Genomic DNA, 19202 nt, shown 5'->3' with positions numbered 1-19202 from the left:
GAGAGGGAGAAGCAGCCTCCCTGCTGAGCAAGGAGCCTAACCACCTTTTTGCACTGAAGATATCTCAAGAATTCTTTCTTGACCATTTGCTCCAAACCCCAATAGGTCATCATCTATCATTTATTCCTGCTCTTTCAGGTGACTCTGAGAATAGTAAAGATCCCAGCCAGTACCTCACACCGACCTGGTGCATTTGCAAAACCTGCTTTGGAGAATTAACCACATCTGAGGCAAACAAATAATGTGCTAAGAGTTCATCTTCTTCTGGATTTCTCCAGCATCATTTGGTTCCTCACCAAGGTGAAGTTTGTAGGGGGAAGGAAAAATAAATTTCCTTCTACTCTTCTAGGTTCTTGGCTGAGACACACCTGTAATAAAGACAGATTAACAGAAGAAAAACAGAATTTAAGAACGTGTTTACCTCCTGTATACCTGGGAGATACCAAGGAAAACCGAGTAACTCCCCAAAATGGCCTAAGCCATCCCCTTAAATAACATCTCCAGCTAAAGACTAGAAGATGTTGGGGGATGGGGAGGCCAGTTATGAGAAGTTACCCTGAAAAGCCCAGTAAACAAGGGTAAGGTTGTTATGCAGATTTAAATTCATGCCTTCTCCACTGATAAATTTCCAGAGATTTAGAGTCAGATTTAGTTTCCTTGGTACACACACACACAGAAAGAGAGAGAGAGAGAGAGAGAGAGAGACACCTTTACAAATGGAGATGTCCCTTATAAATGTAAGTTGTTCTTATAAAAGAGTAACTTTTACTTGGTTTTTAGAACTTGCATCTGCAGTTTCTTAAAAATAATCAGCTCAAGGTAATCCTTATGCCAAAGAGCCATATTTTGGGGTGACCTATTTTGCTCCCGTACATTTGCATCTTTGAGACTTGAGTCTCTCCGTGTGTTGTCAGGGACGGTTTGTCCTAAATCCAATGGTTGTATACGGCATTGATTTGAACAGTGACTTTTCAAAGACACAACGTGATTCAGGAAGCCAAGAAACAACAGCACTTCAGAATTCATGGCACCAACGGAATGATTATTACTTAAGCCACCATTACTAGGGATGGCAGATACACTAAGGAGCTCAGCTACTGCTGGGATAGCGGGGGTGGGTATGGCTTCCGGACTCTTCTTTGTGGTGTGGGGAGGAAAAAGTTTTCCTCTACCTTCTTTGGATCCCTGGCTGGGTCTGAAAATGAAACTGATAAAGACAGAGTAACAGGAGAAAAGGATATAAATTGATTTAATGCAAGTTTTATGTGACATGAGAACTTTCATAAGGAAATAAAGACCTGAAGAAACAGATCTCCAGCTATAGGGAAGGCACTTCTCTCAGGAGGATTTTGTGACCAGTTTCAGGGAAGAAGGGCAAGGGAGGGAGATCGGAATGACCTTCCTGCTCCTGCTGTTTTCTCCGACTCCTTCAGCTTAAAATACTCACTCTGCCAAGGTGCCACTTTTGGGATAGTGTGTCCTGAATCCCATCAGTGGTTTGGAGCTTTCCTCATGCCATTACCAATGCAACTATTTCAATGAAGGCAAGTCACAGGAAGAAAGTAATGCAAAAAATTTTTAAGATTTTATTTATTTGAGAGAGAGAGAGAGAGAGAGAGAGCACAAGCAGGGGAAGTGGCAGAAGGAGAGAGAGAAGCAGATGCCTCTGCTGAGTAGGGAGCCCAATGCAGGACTGGATCCCAGGACCCTGGGATCATGACCTGAGCGGAAGGCAGACGCTTAAGCGACTGAGCCACCCAGGCGCCCCTAATGTTATCATATCATTACATTGTCCTGCATCTAAATGTTGTTTAAAAATATACTAATATATACTACTACTAATATACTAGAAACTAATATAGTCAGCTTTCTACATTTAATTAACAGTTTAAGAATTTAGAGCACGTGATAGGCTTACAAAGCAACTGTGCAGACTTCAAAGCACAATTCAAATATAATATGCATCTCGTTATATTTGGGAGCTAGTGCAAGTAATGGACTACTTCAATTTCCTTTCTGCATTGCAGATGCGGAACCCACACTAAGGCTGGGTTAACTGAAGTCACGTCCTGATCATCTCCCCTCCCCACCAGGATGGCCGGGAGGCCTTCAGCCCCCGTCCCTGCCCCACACAGACGTCCAGCGCGACGGAAACCCCCTGCATAAACGCTGGGGTGGGGGTCACTGACGCATGTCTCCAACTCAGTTGCGAGGCCCGCCCACAGGCGACGAGCGAGGGAATAGCCAGCCGTCAGGCCACTCCCAGGTGGCGGAGACAGGGACCCCGCTGTCAGTCCGCGCGCGGCGCCCCAGGGGAGCCCGGACCGGCGCAGTCGTTCCGAGGAGCGCGGCGCCCCCTGTCGTCCGCCCGAGGAGCGCGCCGCTGGCTCGCGGGAAGTCGGGAACATGGCGGGGCGGCCTGGGGCCCGGGCCTCGCAGCCGCCGGACCGGGACGCAGCCGCGCCCAATGTGGTGGCGCGGGTCTCGCAGTGGGCGGACGACCACCTGCGCCTCGTCCGGGTAGAGACCCGCCGGCCGGGCAGGCGGTGGGCGCGGGGCCGCGCGGAGCGAGCCTCAGGGAGAGGGGCTGCGGGAGGCCCCGCGCCGGAGGCCCGGGCGGGGCGGAGGGCCTTGTCGTAGGGGTCAGCGAGTGAGGGGCGGCGGTGGGAGGAGTGCGGCCGGGCTGGGCTCGCTGCGTGAGATGGGCGCGGCGGGCCAAGGAGGCTAGCTCTGCCTAATTACTGCCACGACCGTGGTGGGTCCCAGGGACACCTCAGAGACGGAGACGCAGCAGGGCTTGGGGCGTCAGCGGTCCCCGAGAACAGTTGGGGACGGCGAGGCACAGAAGACCCGGGGGGGGGGGGGGCACGTGGTCCTGTAGGCCTTATGTTTTGAATGAAGTGAGAGAGCACTGGAGTTCGACCAAGAGTGGGACATCTTAGGTGACCAGGCGAGACAAGGTTGTGGCTGATCCCCCGGGGGTGGTGTGGTTGATATGGGGTGGGATGCAAAGAAAGAGTCCAGGGGGCTGCCCGCTGGGTGGTTGGTGGTCAACGTTGCTTCTGTGGAGGAGTTAGGGGTCAGCGATTTGGTGGGAAAATCTAGAGGACCCTTTGGACCTGGGAACTTGAAGGTGGAGATATGTGAACTTGAAGATGGTCACCAAAATTCCAAACAGAGTTGTAGATGTTATCTAGGCAACCAGGTACAGGAATCTGACATTGAAGGGAGATTGTAACTGGACATAGAACTTGAGGAACGAACTGCATAAAGCTCCAGCAGTGTTTAAAGCTTGGATGGCATCATGGAACAAGTCAGAAAAGTTACTCAAGAAGTCCTAGAATTGAGACCTGGGACCTGAGGGATCCTCTTAACATGAATTTGGGAAATGAAAAGCAGGAAGTCAGCAAAGACTGGGAAGAAACAGGGAAGGAGGAGGAGGAAAATCAGGAAAACCAGGTGTCCTAGAAGCCAAGTGAAGAGAATATTTTCAGAGAGAATGATTAACTTTGTTAAATTCTTCTGAGAAGTCGAGTAGGACCATGAGCTTTGCAAATGCTCTGCAGCCGTGCAGCACAAGGCCCGGGATCATGCTGTTTCCTTCACCAGAACAGCTCTTATCCCTGGAATATTGCCTACCACTTAGTAAGGGCTAGATACGCATTGGTGGCATTAATGAATGATAGACAAGGCCTCTTGTGTTATTTGACAAGGCCTGGGTTCTTCCAGTGAAGCAGAAATTGGTGCATGGATTATTTCAAATTAAAAAAAATGATTTCAATAGATTGAGAGAGGAAACGGTGTTTATGTTGCTACATGGAGGGATGCCTAGGTGGCTCAGTCAGTTAAGCGTCTAGCTTCTGCTCAGGTCTTGGTCCCAGGGTCCTGCTGCTCTTCCTACTTGTGCTCTCTCTTTCTGTCTATCAAATAAATAAATAAAATATTTTTAAAAAATCTTACAAAAAATAAATTGGCACATGGATACATTATTCCAAATATCCCAATCGTAGGATGTATCCTTGTGTATGTTTCCTTTCTTTTTCCTACAAATGGGAAATCCACAGAACAAACAAAAGGCATTATGTGTTGGTAATTATAAAATTTTCACTGCCTTGTTATATGTTTGCCTGATGTTTAGAGCAAGATCAGAGTTGGATCTAAGTGGCTTCACTTGAACACTAAGAGCAATCTTAGCATCTTCATTTCTTTCCTTGTGTATATTTTCAGCTTCATTTCTTACATACCTAGTTGTATTTATTGAAAGAAAGCATGTTAGATTATCACTCTTGTTGAGGAAGTCGCAGGTTCTTATTTTTAAATTAAACTCTTTTAAGTCTATTTCAGTTTTGTTTTTTTTTTTTAAGATTTTATTTATTTATTTGACAGAGAGAGAGCACAAACGGGGAGCAGCGGGGAGAGGGAGAAGCAGACTCCCCACTGAGCAGAGAGCCCGACCTGGGGCTGGATCCCAGGACCCTGCGATCAGGACCTGAGCTGTCCCAATCTATTCCAGTTTAAATGAAGCACTTTAAAAACATTCATAAGTTCTCCCCCAACTGTTTACCCACATATACATCCATTATATTTTAAGGTTTTGATGGTAAAGTTTTCTACCAAATATTTACATTCCCACTGTAGACTCAGGGTTACGCAAGTTACTGTGGGCATTGTTCAAGAAGTATTAGACCAATCCATGCATTTAAGGAATTCATGGTTAAAAGGAACAGTCAATAGAGAACAATACAATGTTACATATATAATTACTGTGCATGCCAGATTGGGAGAAAAGAGGGAAGATTAATGAATAGGTGGGCAGTTAAAGTTTGTTGGGAGAAATGGGCCTTTAGTTGAAGGATGTGCCTTATTTGGACACTCAGGGAGGCCAGTCTTCTTTTTTTTCCCCCTTCCAATTAGTACTTTTACTATTATGAATAATAACTAGTGAGAATTAATCATTTAATCTCTTTCTGAAGAACATCAGCACCGTAATGGCCATAGCTGGAACAATGTTACTTCTAAGAAGTGTTCGGATGGTAAGTTAAAAAATGAAGAAGGCACAATGAAAAGCAAGAGACAGTTAATTTCTTCTCACTTCATGACCGTTTTTCTTTCAAGCAATGTATCGTTTTGTTATTCATATTAGAAGTTTTAAATATTATTTTAGAACAACAAACCTATTTTAAGATCTTGGTTTAAAAGCAACACATCCACAGGAAAGTGATTGCCCAGTCTGTATTTCCATAATCACTTTTCTTTGTGCTTAAAAAGGAATCTGTAAAGGATTTAGTTGGCTAGAATGTGATAATCACTAAATTTGCATTTCAGACATTGTAGCATCTCTCAAAACTGTTTTGTATAGTGGTTTTAGATTTAGATTACAGTCTAATTATATCCTTTAGCACTGAATAATTTATACTTTCTCTGTTTTGCAATAATCTGTAAGATCTATTTAATGAATAGAGCAAGAAGTATGATGTAAAAAAAATAATTTATGCTTTCAGTTAGCATATTTTTTGCCCTTTCAATAATGTTAATAATAGATATTGTGGAATCCGTTTGACAATTCAAGATTTATAAGTGTTTTTTATGTAACTGATTCTTGTCACTGGGTGTAATTATAGTATCATGTTACAATCTGGTAGGGGTTTATTGCTTCTGTGTATATTAATGTCCTACATTTATTATCTCTATATTGTTTTATATTATCATTGACTACGTAGTGTCACCATACTATATAGTACATCTTTTCTAACTGTTGCCTTTTCTGACTCCAGTGTCAGAACTTTTATCCCCCCTTTTTTTATTACGTGTCTTGAACTCATTTTTAACCTTATATTTAATAATCTAATAGGTTTTTTCTTTTAACACCTCCATGGTTTTGTAAATCATTCACGTTTAGCTTATATATATATTTTTAGAATGGAACTTTTGAAACTTTAGCTCTTTTTATTCCACCTTTTTCTTTATCTTACAATCTATTTTCCATGACATTTGTATTTTAAAGGTTTCAAAATTGTCAAAATACTAAATGATCTGATTAAGAATTTAGGTAAAAATAAGGGGCGCTTGGGTGGCTCAGTCGGTTAAGTGTCTGCCTTCAGCTCAGGTCATGATCCCGGGGTCCTGGGATTGAGCCCCACATCAGGCTCCCTGCTCAGTGGGGAGCCTGCTTCTCCCTCTGCCCCTCACCCTACTTGTGCTCTCTCTCTCTCACTAGCTCTCTCTCAAACAAATAAATAAAATCTTAAAAAAAAAGAATTCAGATTAAAATAATGCTAAGGGATTATTTCTCTTGTTAGCCCTTAAAAATTACATAAATCAATTATAGATCATTTTAAGTTATACAATATTAGGAATGTTATTGATTTATGCAAATTACTTATTCATTAATACAAATTTATATTAGTATGTTATGAAGTTATTCATCTTAGACTATAGTTCTGGTGTCTTTTTTTCCTTAGATTTTATAGTTTTTTAAAATAGTGACTATTGATGAGAAGAACAAACTAAAAAGGTGGGAAAAGAACATTGGGACATTAGGGGACAAAAAATTCTATTGTGTAACAGTTGGAGAACTTTGGCTACAAGTAAGAGAAACCCCATGCAACTGTGGCTTAACCAAGTTAAAAGGCTTTTTTTCTCATGTCATAAGACTTCTGGAGGTAGGAGGCTGCTGGCATTGCTTCTCTGGCTCAGTGACAGAGAGTTTAGGTCTGTATGATACTCTGTGCCTTTCCTCATGGCACAGAATGGCTGCTCTAGCTCCAAATAGTGTATTCATGTTCAAAGCAGGAGGAGAGGGAAAAGGAAGCCACATCTTTTCCTTTTATCAAGAAAGCAAAAGTTTTACCAAAAGCCTTCAGTATACTTTTGCTTACATCCTTTTATCATATGGCCACCTCTAGGTGGAAAGGAGGTTGGGAAAGTGGCCATTTAGCTTTTCCATCCCTTAAAGTACATGATGACAAGGGAGAGAGGCTTGGGAATGGATATTGCATTAACCAACCAAGGGCCTGGCACAAGGAGCCTTCACAGCTCCCCTTCAGCTTTCTTTTTGTGTTTCTGTTTTTCTCCCCTTTTTCCTCCTCCTGACTTTACCAGTCTCTCATATTCTTTCAATTACTGGTAGAAAAGTCCAAATTTCTTATTTAAAATAAAAATGATTGAGTTCAGTACTGTGCTAAACACTTGATATACATAATTTCATTTAATACTTAAGATAATCCTATGAAACAGGTGTTCTATTTTTTTAAAAAAGATTTTATTTATTTATTTATTTATTTAGGGAGTGGGGAGAGAGGCAGAGGGAGAGAGAGAATCTCAAGCAGACTCCCCACTGATCGCAGAGCCTGACTCGGGGCTTGATCCCATGACCCTGAGATCATGACCTGAGCAAAATCAAGAGTCAGATGCTGAACCAACTAAGCCATCCAGGTGCCCTGAAACAGGTGTTCTTATACCTAATTTTTATAGATGAGGAGATGGATGCTTGAAGAAGTTAAGTAATTTTCACAAGATCATCCAGCTAGTATGTGGCAAAACTGGATTTCAAATTTCATCTTCCTGAATTTGAAACCCTTATTATTTTCTCTTCACAATGCTTCCAGCTTTTGTCTGTTTGCCTTTAGGACACTTCCTTCACCATCTGAAGCTTAGGGACAATGTTCTTGTTAGTGGCATCATCTTTCTGCCTCTTTTAGAGAGCAGGATGTTTATCACAAGCTCAGAATTCACTTCCTTTAAAGATATCTTCCTCAAATGTTCTTATTCTTTCGATTTTTGACCCTTTAGCATTTATGATTTTATTTACTTATTTGAGAGAGAGGGAACATGGGCAGGGGCAGAGGGAGTGGGAGAGAGAATCTTAAGCAGGGGCTCAATCTCATGACCCTGAGATCATGACCTGAGCTGAAATCAAGAATCAGATGCTTAACCGACGGAGCCACCGAGGAACCCAACCCTTTAGCACTTGTACGTTATATATATATTTTTTAAGATTTTATTTATTTGATAGAGAGCACAAGCCGGTAGTGGCAGGCAGAGGGAGAGGGAGAAGCAGGCTCCCCACCGAGCAGAGAGCCTGATGTGGAGCTCCATCCTAGCCCACTGGGATCATGACCCGAGCCAAAGGCAAACACCCAACTGACTGAGCCACCCAGGCGCCCACTTATACTTTATCTTAAACCTATTTATGTATTGCTCTGCTGTTGTATTCTGGTTTTATGTATATTGTTAGTTCATCTTCCAGATAGTGCCTGTTATATGACAGAAACACAGCACCGAACTTTCTGCTGTTGAGGGATTATTGGATGCAGAAAAGGTAGATGCAGTGGGATCTACCTTTAAAGGTTCTTCACATAGACTGTGAGTTCCTTGAGAGTATGAACATGGATTCTATAGACAGTTTCGTCCCCTAGCTCCTTAATAATTTCTTTTTTTCTTTAAATATTTTTATTGTTATGTTAATCACCATACATTACATCATTAGTTTTTGATGTAGTGTTCCATGATTCATTGTTTGTGCATAACACCCAGTGCTCCATGCAGAAGGTGCCCTCTTTAATACCCATCACCGGGCTAAAATCCTTAATAATTTCTAAAACTCCAAACATCAAGGCACTCTTAGGTCTTTTTATGTATATCTGTCAATGAAAACACCTAAAAATTAAAAAGGGATAGATGTTTAGTAATTGAAGACATCATTAATGACCCTCTCTACTTCTAAGTCTCATCTCTCCTGTGCAAAATATTCTTGGTTTTCTCATGTGGTGTGGTTTCCAGGCTCTTTATCATCTTTTTTCTCCTCTTCTAGCTTTGTTCCAGTTTGTTGAAGTTTTTTATGAAATGTGATACCCAGGACAGCACAGTGTTTTCCATTCAGGCCTGATTTAGAGCAATCTCTTCCTCACTTCTCTTGTTTTGGATCCTGTTCCTTACAACGTTGCTTGGTGTTTGGACTTTGGTGGGGAGCAGTGGGGAGTCAAGAAGAGAGGGAGTTTGTACTTTTTTTTTTTTTGTAGACTTGTCACACTTTCATTTTGAGTTCACAGTGAACTAAAAGGTCTTAATCTTTTTCATATGTGCTACAATTAGTTTATTCTCTTCTATCCTACATTAGTTGCGGGGAATACGGGGGAAGAATTTTATATTTTATCCCATCATCCTAGTTGTCAGGATCTTTTAAAATACTAACTCTCACTTTTAGTATTCATACTTTTTTTTTCCCTGAAAGATTTTTTTTAAAGTAATCTCCACACCCAATGTGGGGCTCGAACCCACAACCCCAAGGTCAAGAGTTGCATGCTCCACCAACAGAGCCAGCCAGGTGCCCCCCCTCCTATAAACACTTTGATTAAATCATAGTTAAATATTAATCTAAAATTAAGGACCAAGGGGCGCCTGGGTGACTCAGTCATTAAGCGTCTGCCTTCGGCTCAGGTCATGATCCCAGGGTCCTGGGATCAAGCCCCGCATCGGGCTCCCTGCTCCGCGGGAAGCCTGCTTCTCCCTCTCCCACTCCCCCTGCTTGTGTTCCCTCTCTCGCTGTGTCTCTCTCTGTCAGATAAATAAATAAAATCTTTAAAAAAAAATAAAAATAAATTTAAAAATTTAAAAAAATAAAATTAAGGACCAAATTAAAATTTTTCAGTGGTTATATCTTCTTGTTAAATGTTTAGATGACAACTTGACATACTTAATTTTAAAATGAAAATAATTAAATGTTATATATATTTTTTTATAAATCAACAGACATCAAAATTTACAAGTTCTTCAGATATTCCAGTAGAATTTATACGAAAGAATGTTAAACTACGTGGACGAGTACGCCGAATAACTGAGAACGGTTTAGAAATTGAGCATATTCCTATCACTTTACCTATTATATCTTCATGGAAAAGTAAGTAAAGTGCAAGACTAATACAAATATTTTAGGATTTGCTAATTAGAAGTTATTTGTAAAATAGCAAAAAATGTCATTTTAAGTTTTGATAACTTTGTGGGAAAAGTACAAACTCTTGGCTTTAAATACCAGGAACTATTTAATTTGGCTCCAGATTTCTCTTTTTCCCCCCTTCCTCCTTTTATTCAACCATTCAGTATTTCATTCAGGCGTTCATGCATTCTTTCCACAGATACTGAGCAACTGTTACGTTCTAGGCCCTATAGTAGCTGTATGGTGCTGAGGGAAACAGACAGGACTGCCCTTTGGAGCTTACAGTCTAAGTGGGAAATAGACAACAGACAAATGAAGGTTGTCCTAAGAACTATGAAGAAAAGGAGCAAAGTGCTAGTTCGAGCATTATTGGAGTCATGGGAACCGGGAACCTACAGCTCTAAAGTGGTCAGAGAAAGCCTCACTGATGAGTTGTTAATTTAATCAGAGACTTGAAGAATGAGATGGGGCTAGCTAGGCAGAGGGTGTGTGGGAATGAACTTGGCTCCTTTGATAAGCCATATGAAGACTGGTAGAGTGCTGTGGTGTGGGGAAGAAGGGGCAAGAGACCCCGAAGGAGACTGGAGAGCTGAGCAAGGGCTGGATGTTTCCCGCCGCTATTCCCATGTCTCCCTGCTTTGTGTCAAAGACCCGCCCACACAGACCTTCCGGCCTGCTGTTTACTCGGGTTCTCATGCCCTGGAACACAATTCCGCAGAGTGTCTTGCTCCTGTTGAACTCCAGTTCTTTAGTATCCAGCTCAAATGTCAGCTCTTCCGTGAAGCTTTCCTTAACTCCCAAGCAGAATTAGCCTCTTTCTTTACTACAGCCACACCAAGTTATACACACTGCGGTTACAGTACTTAAACACATTTTCCTATAATCATGTGTTAGGCTTGTATCCTCCCACTAACCTGAGCCTCTGGTGGGCAGGGACCTTTTCCTACCTATCTCATTATTCACAGTCCCTAGGGAAATAATTGTTAGCCAATAAAAACTTGGTAAAATTTGTTGAGTAAATTTAGTTATATTTAAAGATCTTCTTAATATTGTTTTAATTTTATAAAGAAAGGGGTTCTTATTTTTTACCCTCAAATGAATGAATATCACTCTGTCCAACAAGATATGACTGTGAAGGAATAAGATTGATTTTTTTTTCCCCAGACATACCTGACATGATTGATTCTTTTAACAAATCAAACAGAACTTAAACAATTTGAATGACTATTGTTCCCTAAAGAGAGGTTACCTAGGATGTTTATTTGCTGGCCATTGCAATCTAAGCAGGATTTAGACTTCATAAATCCTCTACCTTCTCGGTTGTTGTAATTACGTTGTCATAATTTAAATCTCTTCTCTCTGAAATAGTGATGACTCTTCAGGGCTCAGGCAGCAAAGTCGCTACCTGGGTTTGTCCAGGCTGTACACTACACAACTCTGGGGATGCTATTCAATAGGAACCTGCTTCCAGAGGTCATGCAGTGACACAGCACTGTAAATTGCCATATATGCATATTATTATTAATGGCTTCTCCATCCTGTTCTGGAGCTTACTGAAATGGGTTTTTTACATTATTCCATCTGTTACATGCTTGGGTTGCTTTAAAAGAAAACTTGAATACAGATATAAATGGACCTACATCTAGAGAGTCTCCGTGTTTGTAAAGAAACAATATATTCAGTTGTTTGGGAGGGGGGACGTGTGACTTTGAAATTTGCTTTTGCAACATGGTATTAAAGCTAGACAATTTTCTACCTAACGTTTTTAGAAGAGCCATGTGGTGTTTTGCTGGTTAAGCTGGCAGGAGTAGAACTCACTGAAACTGGGAAGGTGTGGTTACAAAAAGAGTTAAAACCTTCCCAACTGCTATGGTTTCAACTTCTTGGAAAGGAGAATTCAGTACTCTTTTGCTATCTTCTAGTGAATAAGGTAAGTAGAGTGAAGAAATAATGAGCAATATTTTTTTCTTTTTATTTATACACAAACATCATTAATTAGAACCTTGAATCTGCAATGTGACTAAATTTTTGTCTTTCTTAACTGCTACTCATAGTGATCATGTATAGAGAACCAGGTGTTTCATATGTACATTTTGTTATTAAATTTTATTTATATGTTTATTATAGAAAAAATGAAAAATTAAGAAAATGGAAGAAACTTAAAATTACTAATGACTTTGGACATTGCTCACTTAAGGATTATCTTTACACATTTACTTACACATGAGTATAGTGTATCACCCTTGTTATTAGAAGCTGCTTGTTGAGTGAGCCCTGTCAACTGGAAACTACAAAGAGCAAAGTGTTTTCTGAAGTAAATAGTGCTCAGTCTCCGAACTCTAAAGTCGAGCATTTTTAAATCCTGTGTACGATCAGTAATCAGTCATCTGAAGCTTTTGCCTCAGTTTTCCTACCATTATAATTGACCGTGGCCATTGTGCAACTGGGGATGCTATGGGGCTTCATCAGTGTTGCCGTGTCTCTGTCCTGAGCCCTTGCATGAGCCTTACTTCCTACTGCTTTTGGTGGACGAGTACTGAAAAAAGAATGTAGAAAACTAAGTAGGTAAAGTGTTATGACAGGATTAAGAACATTCTTATTCTTAAAGTCCTTTGTCACACAAAAATAACCTGAAGAAAAAAATAACCTCACATTAAAGTGATTAAAATTGTAACCATTTTAATTCTTAAGAGCTTTTTGAACTATCAATAGAAAGCCTGATGAAACCCACTAATTGCTGTATGTCCAGATCATATTCAGTGCTTTCAAAATAAGAATTATCCAACACTGATTGGTTGAAGTGTCTTACGTGAAAAGTAAGCTGGTAATACAAAATAAAGATGCCAAAGGCCTTATAAAAATATTAGCTTCCCTGGGCACGTGGCTGGCTCAGTCAGTGCAGCATGTGACTCTTGATCTTGGGGTCATGAATTAGAGCCCCACATTGGGTGTAGAGATACTTAAAAATAAAAAAATTGGGGTGCCTGGGTAGCTCAGTAGGTTAAGTGTCCGACTCCTGATTTCTGCTCAGGTCATGATCTCTCAGATCAAGCCAGGCATTGGGCTCTACACTCAGCGGGGAGTCTGCTTGAGAGTCTCTCCTTCTCCCTCTGTCCTTCCGCCTGCTGGCCCCTGTGTATGAGTGCTCTCTCCCTCAAATAAAGAAGATTTGAGCAAGGGGAGGGGGAGGGACAGAGGGAGAAGCAGGCTCCCCACTGAGCTGGGAGCCTGACAGGGAGCTCATCCCAGGACCCTGGGATCATGACCTGAGCCTCAGGCAGACGCTTAACCAACTGAGCCACCCAGGTGCCCGCTAAATAAAATCTTTAAAAATAAATAAATAAAATAAATTATAAATAATAAAAAATAAAAATTTAAAAAAATATATTTTCTCTTTTAAGTTGAGAAGGGTATTTTATTTATCCTCAAAACCACCCTAGGGAGTCATTGTTTTTACTCCCATTTACAGATGGGACTCAAGGTAACCAAATGGAAGAGGCTGTATTCAACCCAGCTCTTTCTGGCTCCTGAGCTCATACTTCACCTTATATACTTTAGCTTATATTGCTTCCTGGGTGACCAAACTATGCAGTATATGCATACTGTGGTAATTTACATCTGTTGAATTTTACTAATGTGTGAGATTGAATTTTAGTTATTCTGATTTTGGTTGAAGGGAATGAGCTCTTAAAATTTAAAAGATTGAGAAAAATAAGATAAATCCTTTAAGACTGTATTTATTAACTCATTATTATAACCAAAAGTTACTGCATTTAAGGGAAAAGTTACTTTGTTCCTTCAGAAAGTCCTAAAAAATGTCTCCTACTTGAAATCTGGAGTTTTCACATTTTTAAAATTTAACTGTGAAGTACTTGACTAACAAAGCTATTAAATTATCAATATGTTGTTAAAATTAATCTTGTTAGGTTAAAATCCCACAAAGACTGTATAAACAGCTAAGCAGGATCTCCTTTTTTTATTTTTTTTAAAGATTTTTAAAAAATTTTAAGTAATCTCTACACCCAACATGGGGCTCAGACGCACAACTCCAAGATCAAGAGTCTCAGGTCCACTGACTGAGCTATAAATTAGTGGGAAAAAATCCCACTTACCCAGTTTGATTAGGAAGTGAGGTTTTCCTTGAAGGAAATTTCCTGAAGGATGAAGATTCAAGGTCCAGGACTATTTTTAATGTTAATTATTTTGTGGGAAGTCTTTTAAAAATGTATTTACATGCTAGCACCTTCTTACATGCTGGAATTCTGAAGCCTAATCTAACAGTTCAGTGATGATTCAGTTCAGTCTGCATTTGTATACTTTTTAGTTTCTTTTGCTATGGCCTTCTGTTGTTTTGCCTATCCTGTGTGCTCCTTTCCCCCTCCAAACAGCAAACAAACCAAAAACACTTTTTATACTTTATTACTTCTACATCTCTTTGGGTTAGAACACCAGTGAGTCTGTGGAGAAACGATATGTTACAAAAGAAGCAATTAAGAGGTGCCTGGGTAGTTCAGTCGGTTAAGTGACTGCGTTAAGTGACTGCCCTCTGCTCAGGTCGTGGTCTCCCGGTTCTGTGAATGAGCCTGGCTTTAGGCTCCCTGCTCAGCAGGGAGTCTTCTTCTCTCTCTGCCCCTCCCCCTGCTCGTGCTCTCTCTCTCAAATAAATAAAATCTTAAAAAAAAATAAAAGGGGCAATTGACTTCGAACAAGGATCTCTTCTAGTAATGAAATTCTTGGATTTAGCATTAGCTGTTTTAAGATCTTGGAGATCCCTTTGCTTTATGTTTTTTGGCTTTTCTCTGAAGGATAAGTTGCTGAATGACTAATTTTTTTTTTTAAGGATTTTATTCATCTATTTTAGAGAGAGAATGCGTGGAGGAAAGGGAGGGGCAGAGGGTGAGGGAGAGAGAATCTTGCACAGACTGTGCACTGAGCACAGAGCCCACCGCAGGGCTCAGTATCCCACCGCAGGGCTCAGTATCACGACCTGAGCCAAAATGAAGAGTTGGGCATTTAACCCACACTGAGCCACCCAGGCACCCCTCTGAATGACGATTTAATTTAAGTAAATAAATTTTAAAGTGAAGAAGATGTTGCAGGTATGGTGCAATTTTCTTTAGTAATTGGTTTGTGTTATTTTTTATTCAAGGGTAGATATTTTAGTGTGAGTCTGAATGAAGAAATTTTGAGAAGAGGCCTTGGCAAAACTGTTCTTGTTAAAGGGCTAGATTATGATTCTAAAATCTATTGGACAATTCACAGAAACTTACTTAAAGCCGAATTAACAGCCTTAAAAAAAAGAGAAGGAATATGGAAGGAAGAATCTGAAAAAAGTTATTTGGAAAAATTCAAAGGCTCCTGGAGAGAAATATGGAAAAAAGACAGTTATTTTAAAAACATTGGATCAGATTTCAATTTGAAAAAAGAAAGTTATTATGACAAATTTAGAAGGACTTATGAAACATGGAAAGACAACATAAATAACTACTCCTTAATACTGAAGTTCAGAGAACTTATGAATCGCATACACTTTCGTAGAAAAGGGTGAACTATTCCAAGAGGTCTGGAGGTGACCCACTCAGAAAAGAGTAAAATATGTAAATATATGGATGTTTTTCATTGAGTTGAAATGGAAATCTCTCTGAATGATTGAAGTTGCGCTCTAATGGTATTTAAATATTTAAGAGATGATTGTTTTAAATGTAGTATCAGAATAATTTAAGCAAATTGTGATTAATGTAATATGGTTTTAGGAAAAATGGAATACTCAATAACGTTACCAGGATAAAGGATGTATACCTCTAGTGTTAAGATTTGAAGAGAGAGTTTAACTATTGGGCACTGTTATTGTAGTTATTTTCGGCATCCATATTTAATTTTTGTTGAAAGAGAGTATTTCTTTACTTTTCCAGTTTTATCAATTTTGATTACTTGTAATAAACTAACTCTGTACACATCATGTCTGAGGCTACTTTTTTTGCCTGATTGCTTTCTAACTGCCTAACAATGTGGGGCAAAGCTACATGAGAAGGTCACTTAAACCATTTCTAGTAATAAAGGATGGCTAATTTCTACCTGTTGTTAGATGAAGGGGATAAACCCTCCAGACAGAATCATGAGGATAATTATAAGGACAAAAAGCAATGTGCTGAGGGTGGCATCACCCAAAAAGAAAGAATAGGGATGCTTCAGACATTGTTGAGCCCCTAAAGTAGCCAATCTTTGAAGTATCTTGTGTCCCAATTCCTCATGTGACATTGTAAATTTCTTTGTTTTTAAAGGCAGTTTGAGTTGGTTCAAGGATCTGATAATACACATATATTTGCTGCTAAAATCATCCTAGCACTACAAGCTTCTTTTATAACACCAGTGATAATCCACTAATATCCACAATGTCTATAGAAGGTTTTCTTAATGATTTATGATGCTGACAAAAGTCAGAGGTTCCACGTGGTCTAAAGAGTTGACTCCTGTTAGAATCAGTAATTCATCATGAGAAGCTTATTGCTGTTTCCTGACTGCTGGTGAAAACATAAAGTAGATTTCCCAACATTTTCTAATTAAACAGCATTAATTTTTAGTAAGGTCTCAAATCTGCCACAGGTTCTTGTTCTTGTGATTTTATTTCATCACTTTTGGGGTAGGATAGAATGTTATATCCTAGCTTTTATCCCCTGGATCTAATGCCTCAATAGCTTTTCTCTTTGTTTTAAGGGGATGTTCTATTTTTATTGACAGGTTAACAGAGTACATTTAAAACTAGTTCTGTGGCAAGCTCATGGGCCTGCTTCTTTCTCAGTTTGCCTCCCAGTGATGTCAGATCTCATCACGCTTACCACTGTAATCAGTTCTGATGACTTCTGCCAGTGCAGTCGGTGCACCACTGTCTTTCCAGATAAGCTGTGTGAAGGTGAAGCTGGTGCAGGTCTTTTTGTGGACTAGATGAAATGACTTGTTCTAACCTTTGCCTTGATTGTTTAGTAGGAAAACCCTGATTTTATGGACAAGATGGACAAGAAGAAAAAATAGACCAGCGGGACTCCTGTTGTGTGCAGTCACCATTTACTGAATGTTCTTGTTCTCCACCTAGGTAGTAGCAGTATTAACATGTACTTGAAGGTTAGGAGGAATCCCATTGGCCAGCAGCTTTCTTCTGAGTCAACAATGTCTGTTTTTCTGGCTTTTGTCTCTGGTCTTTCTTGTAGATCAGCTTGTTTGATGGTCCAAGGGCAAGGTGAACTATACAGTTACAGAGGCTAGATCTTTATTATATGAGACAGTTATAGTAGGGCCATCTGAAAAAGTAGAAAAGTCCCTTTTAGGCTGAATTTCTGATCAAAGCCCGAGTTCTTTGCCTTTCTCAAATAAAGGATTTACTTGTTGGTCTCCTATCTTCAAAACAACAGGGTCTATGACTGCCTTTTTTCCTTGGCCTTCTTTCCTTTTGGTATCTTGGGTATCTAAACCCCTTTACTTTTTTTAAATATATTGCTATCAAATAAATTTAGTTCTTACTGTTTTTTCTAAATGATTGGATTCTAATGGCCCCTTTCAATCTATTTTCTTTTAGACTCACATTTCCTTTTTGTGTTTTATTAATTTGTCATTTCACAGTCATACTTCTTATATGTGAGATGTTGACAGCAACACTAGCTTTATCATAATCAGTTGTGAACAAAACTTGAGAGAAAAGTGAAAACTGTGCCCATACATATATGATCCAGCATTGTTATTATTTGGCAGCTAAAAGTATATTCCAACAACACCCAGAGAGAGAAAACATACAACCAAAGTCTCCTTACATTTTGCTTTCCTTGTGTTGACATTTGTTAGTTTCATTCATGAGACCGATGTCCAAATGCTGGTTCTTCTCTAGCACATTTGGTCATGGTTATTCCTTGAGGGTTCTCTAGGGGCTCCTATCATAGTCCCCTGGATTGAGAGATTCTTACCTCTTTCTCTCCCTACCTGCTTGACTCCCAAGTCAGTTTAGTCCACAGCATTTTACTGTTGGATCCCCACCACCAGGGATGGCAAAGACACATGAGTTTAATTGTGGAACGTGACTGGGCTTAATCACTCCACTCATGGGTGTGTATTGTGGGGAGTATTAGCAAGTAGCTTCAGTCCTGCCACTTTCCATGGTGTCAGTTCAACTTACAGGAAACTTGTGCATCTTTTTAAGATTTTTATTTATTTGAGAAAGAGCGCTTATGCGCATGCATGAGTGAGTGGGGAGAGGGACAGCAGACTCCCTTCTGAGCGGGGAGCCTGATGCTAACATAGGGCTTCATCCCAGGACCCTGAGATGACCTGGGCTGAAGTCAGCCACTCAACTGAGTGAGCCACGCAAGTACCCTGGAAACTCATGTATTCTTAAACTAAGTGGTAGGGATGCAAGCTATTCACCAGCCACTCACTCTCTTTTGCTTCCCTCTTTTTATCATGCTTCTTTCTCCTTCTCTCAGGTAAATGAAGTACTAGAAGGCTCTGTAGCTTAGCAAACATCAGAAAAAAGATAATCACTATTTCCTAACTTAGTGGAAACAGGATATATGGCACCCTCAGTCTAGTAGAAAAGGGAGTGAGGTGCTAATGTCAAATCTTCCTCCCCTGTGTGAACAGGAGAGAGAAGGGATGGTTGCTACTCCACAAATTCTAATTGTTCAACTCTTCCTTATTTCAAGACCTCTTATACATTTTGGTCCTGAAACCTTCTAAATCAGCTTGGTCTTTCCTACCACTGGGAAAGCCTGGGGAATCTGCAGCCAGAAATGCAATTTTTTATTTTTATTTTTTTTTAAGATTTTATTCATTTGACAGAGACACAGCGAGAGAAGGAACACGAGCAGGGGGAGAGGGAGAGGGAGAAGCAGGCTTCCCGCGGAGCAGGGAGCCCGATGCAGGGCTCCATCCCAGGACCCTGGGACCATGACCTGAGCCGAAGGCAGACGCTTAACGACTGAGCCACCCAGGTGCCCCCAGAAAAGCAATTTTTTAAGAACACCTGACTCAAAGAAAAATCAGGGCCACTGATCTCAATAGTTCTGCTATCTCTTGATATGGAACCAAGGCAAATGAAAAAAAATGAAATTTTCTTACTACTTATAGCCCATTGACAAGTCCTTGAAACAGGCAGGGTGACATTCCTCTAGAAATTCAGCTGCCTCGATGTTAATACTTTGCTAAGGGCAAAAGGCAATCTTGGCTTAACATTATCCCGACCTCTGGGATCCTGTAAGACTTCTTTAACATATAAAAATTCCTT

At 40.2% G+C, this 19202-nt stretch overlaps 1 protein-coding gene across 3 annotated transcripts; it reads left to right on the top strand.

Annotated features, from left to right (window-relative positions):
* The first annotated feature begins 2296 nt into the window (after positions 1-2296).
* On the top strand, positions 2297-15886 carry C1H3orf33 (chromosome 1 C3orf33 homolog). 3 transcript variants are annotated; one of them, XM_027586840.2, is made up of 5 exons: positions 2297-2520; positions 4974-5033; positions 9751-9898; positions 11704-11864; positions 15084-15886. In XM_027586840.2, the coding sequence occupies exons 1-5, from the start codon at positions 2407-2409 to the stop codon at positions 15480-15482; spliced, it is 882 nt and encodes a 293-aa protein (XP_027442641.1). In that variant the 5' UTR covers positions 2297-2406; the 3' UTR covers positions 15483-15886. The 3 variants fall into 3 exon arrangements, with proteins under 3 accessions (XP_027442641.1, XP_027442642.1, XP_027442640.1); XM_027586841.2 differs by lacking the exon at positions 2297-2520 and adding an exon at positions 2551-2960; XM_027586839.2 differs by lacking the exon at positions 2297-2520 and adding an exon at positions 2976-3205.
* The last annotated feature ends 3316 nt before the right edge of the window (positions 15887-19202 follow it).

The sequence above is a fragment of the Zalophus californianus genome, chromosome 1, assembly GCF_009762305.2.
Source record: "Zalophus californianus isolate mZalCal1 chromosome 1, mZalCal1.pri.v2, whole genome shotgun sequence".
NCBI classification, from domain to species: Eukaryota; Metazoa; Chordata; class Mammalia; order Carnivora; family Otariidae; genus Zalophus; species Zalophus californianus.
This window is presented reverse-complemented; position numbering and strand designations above follow the sequence as displayed.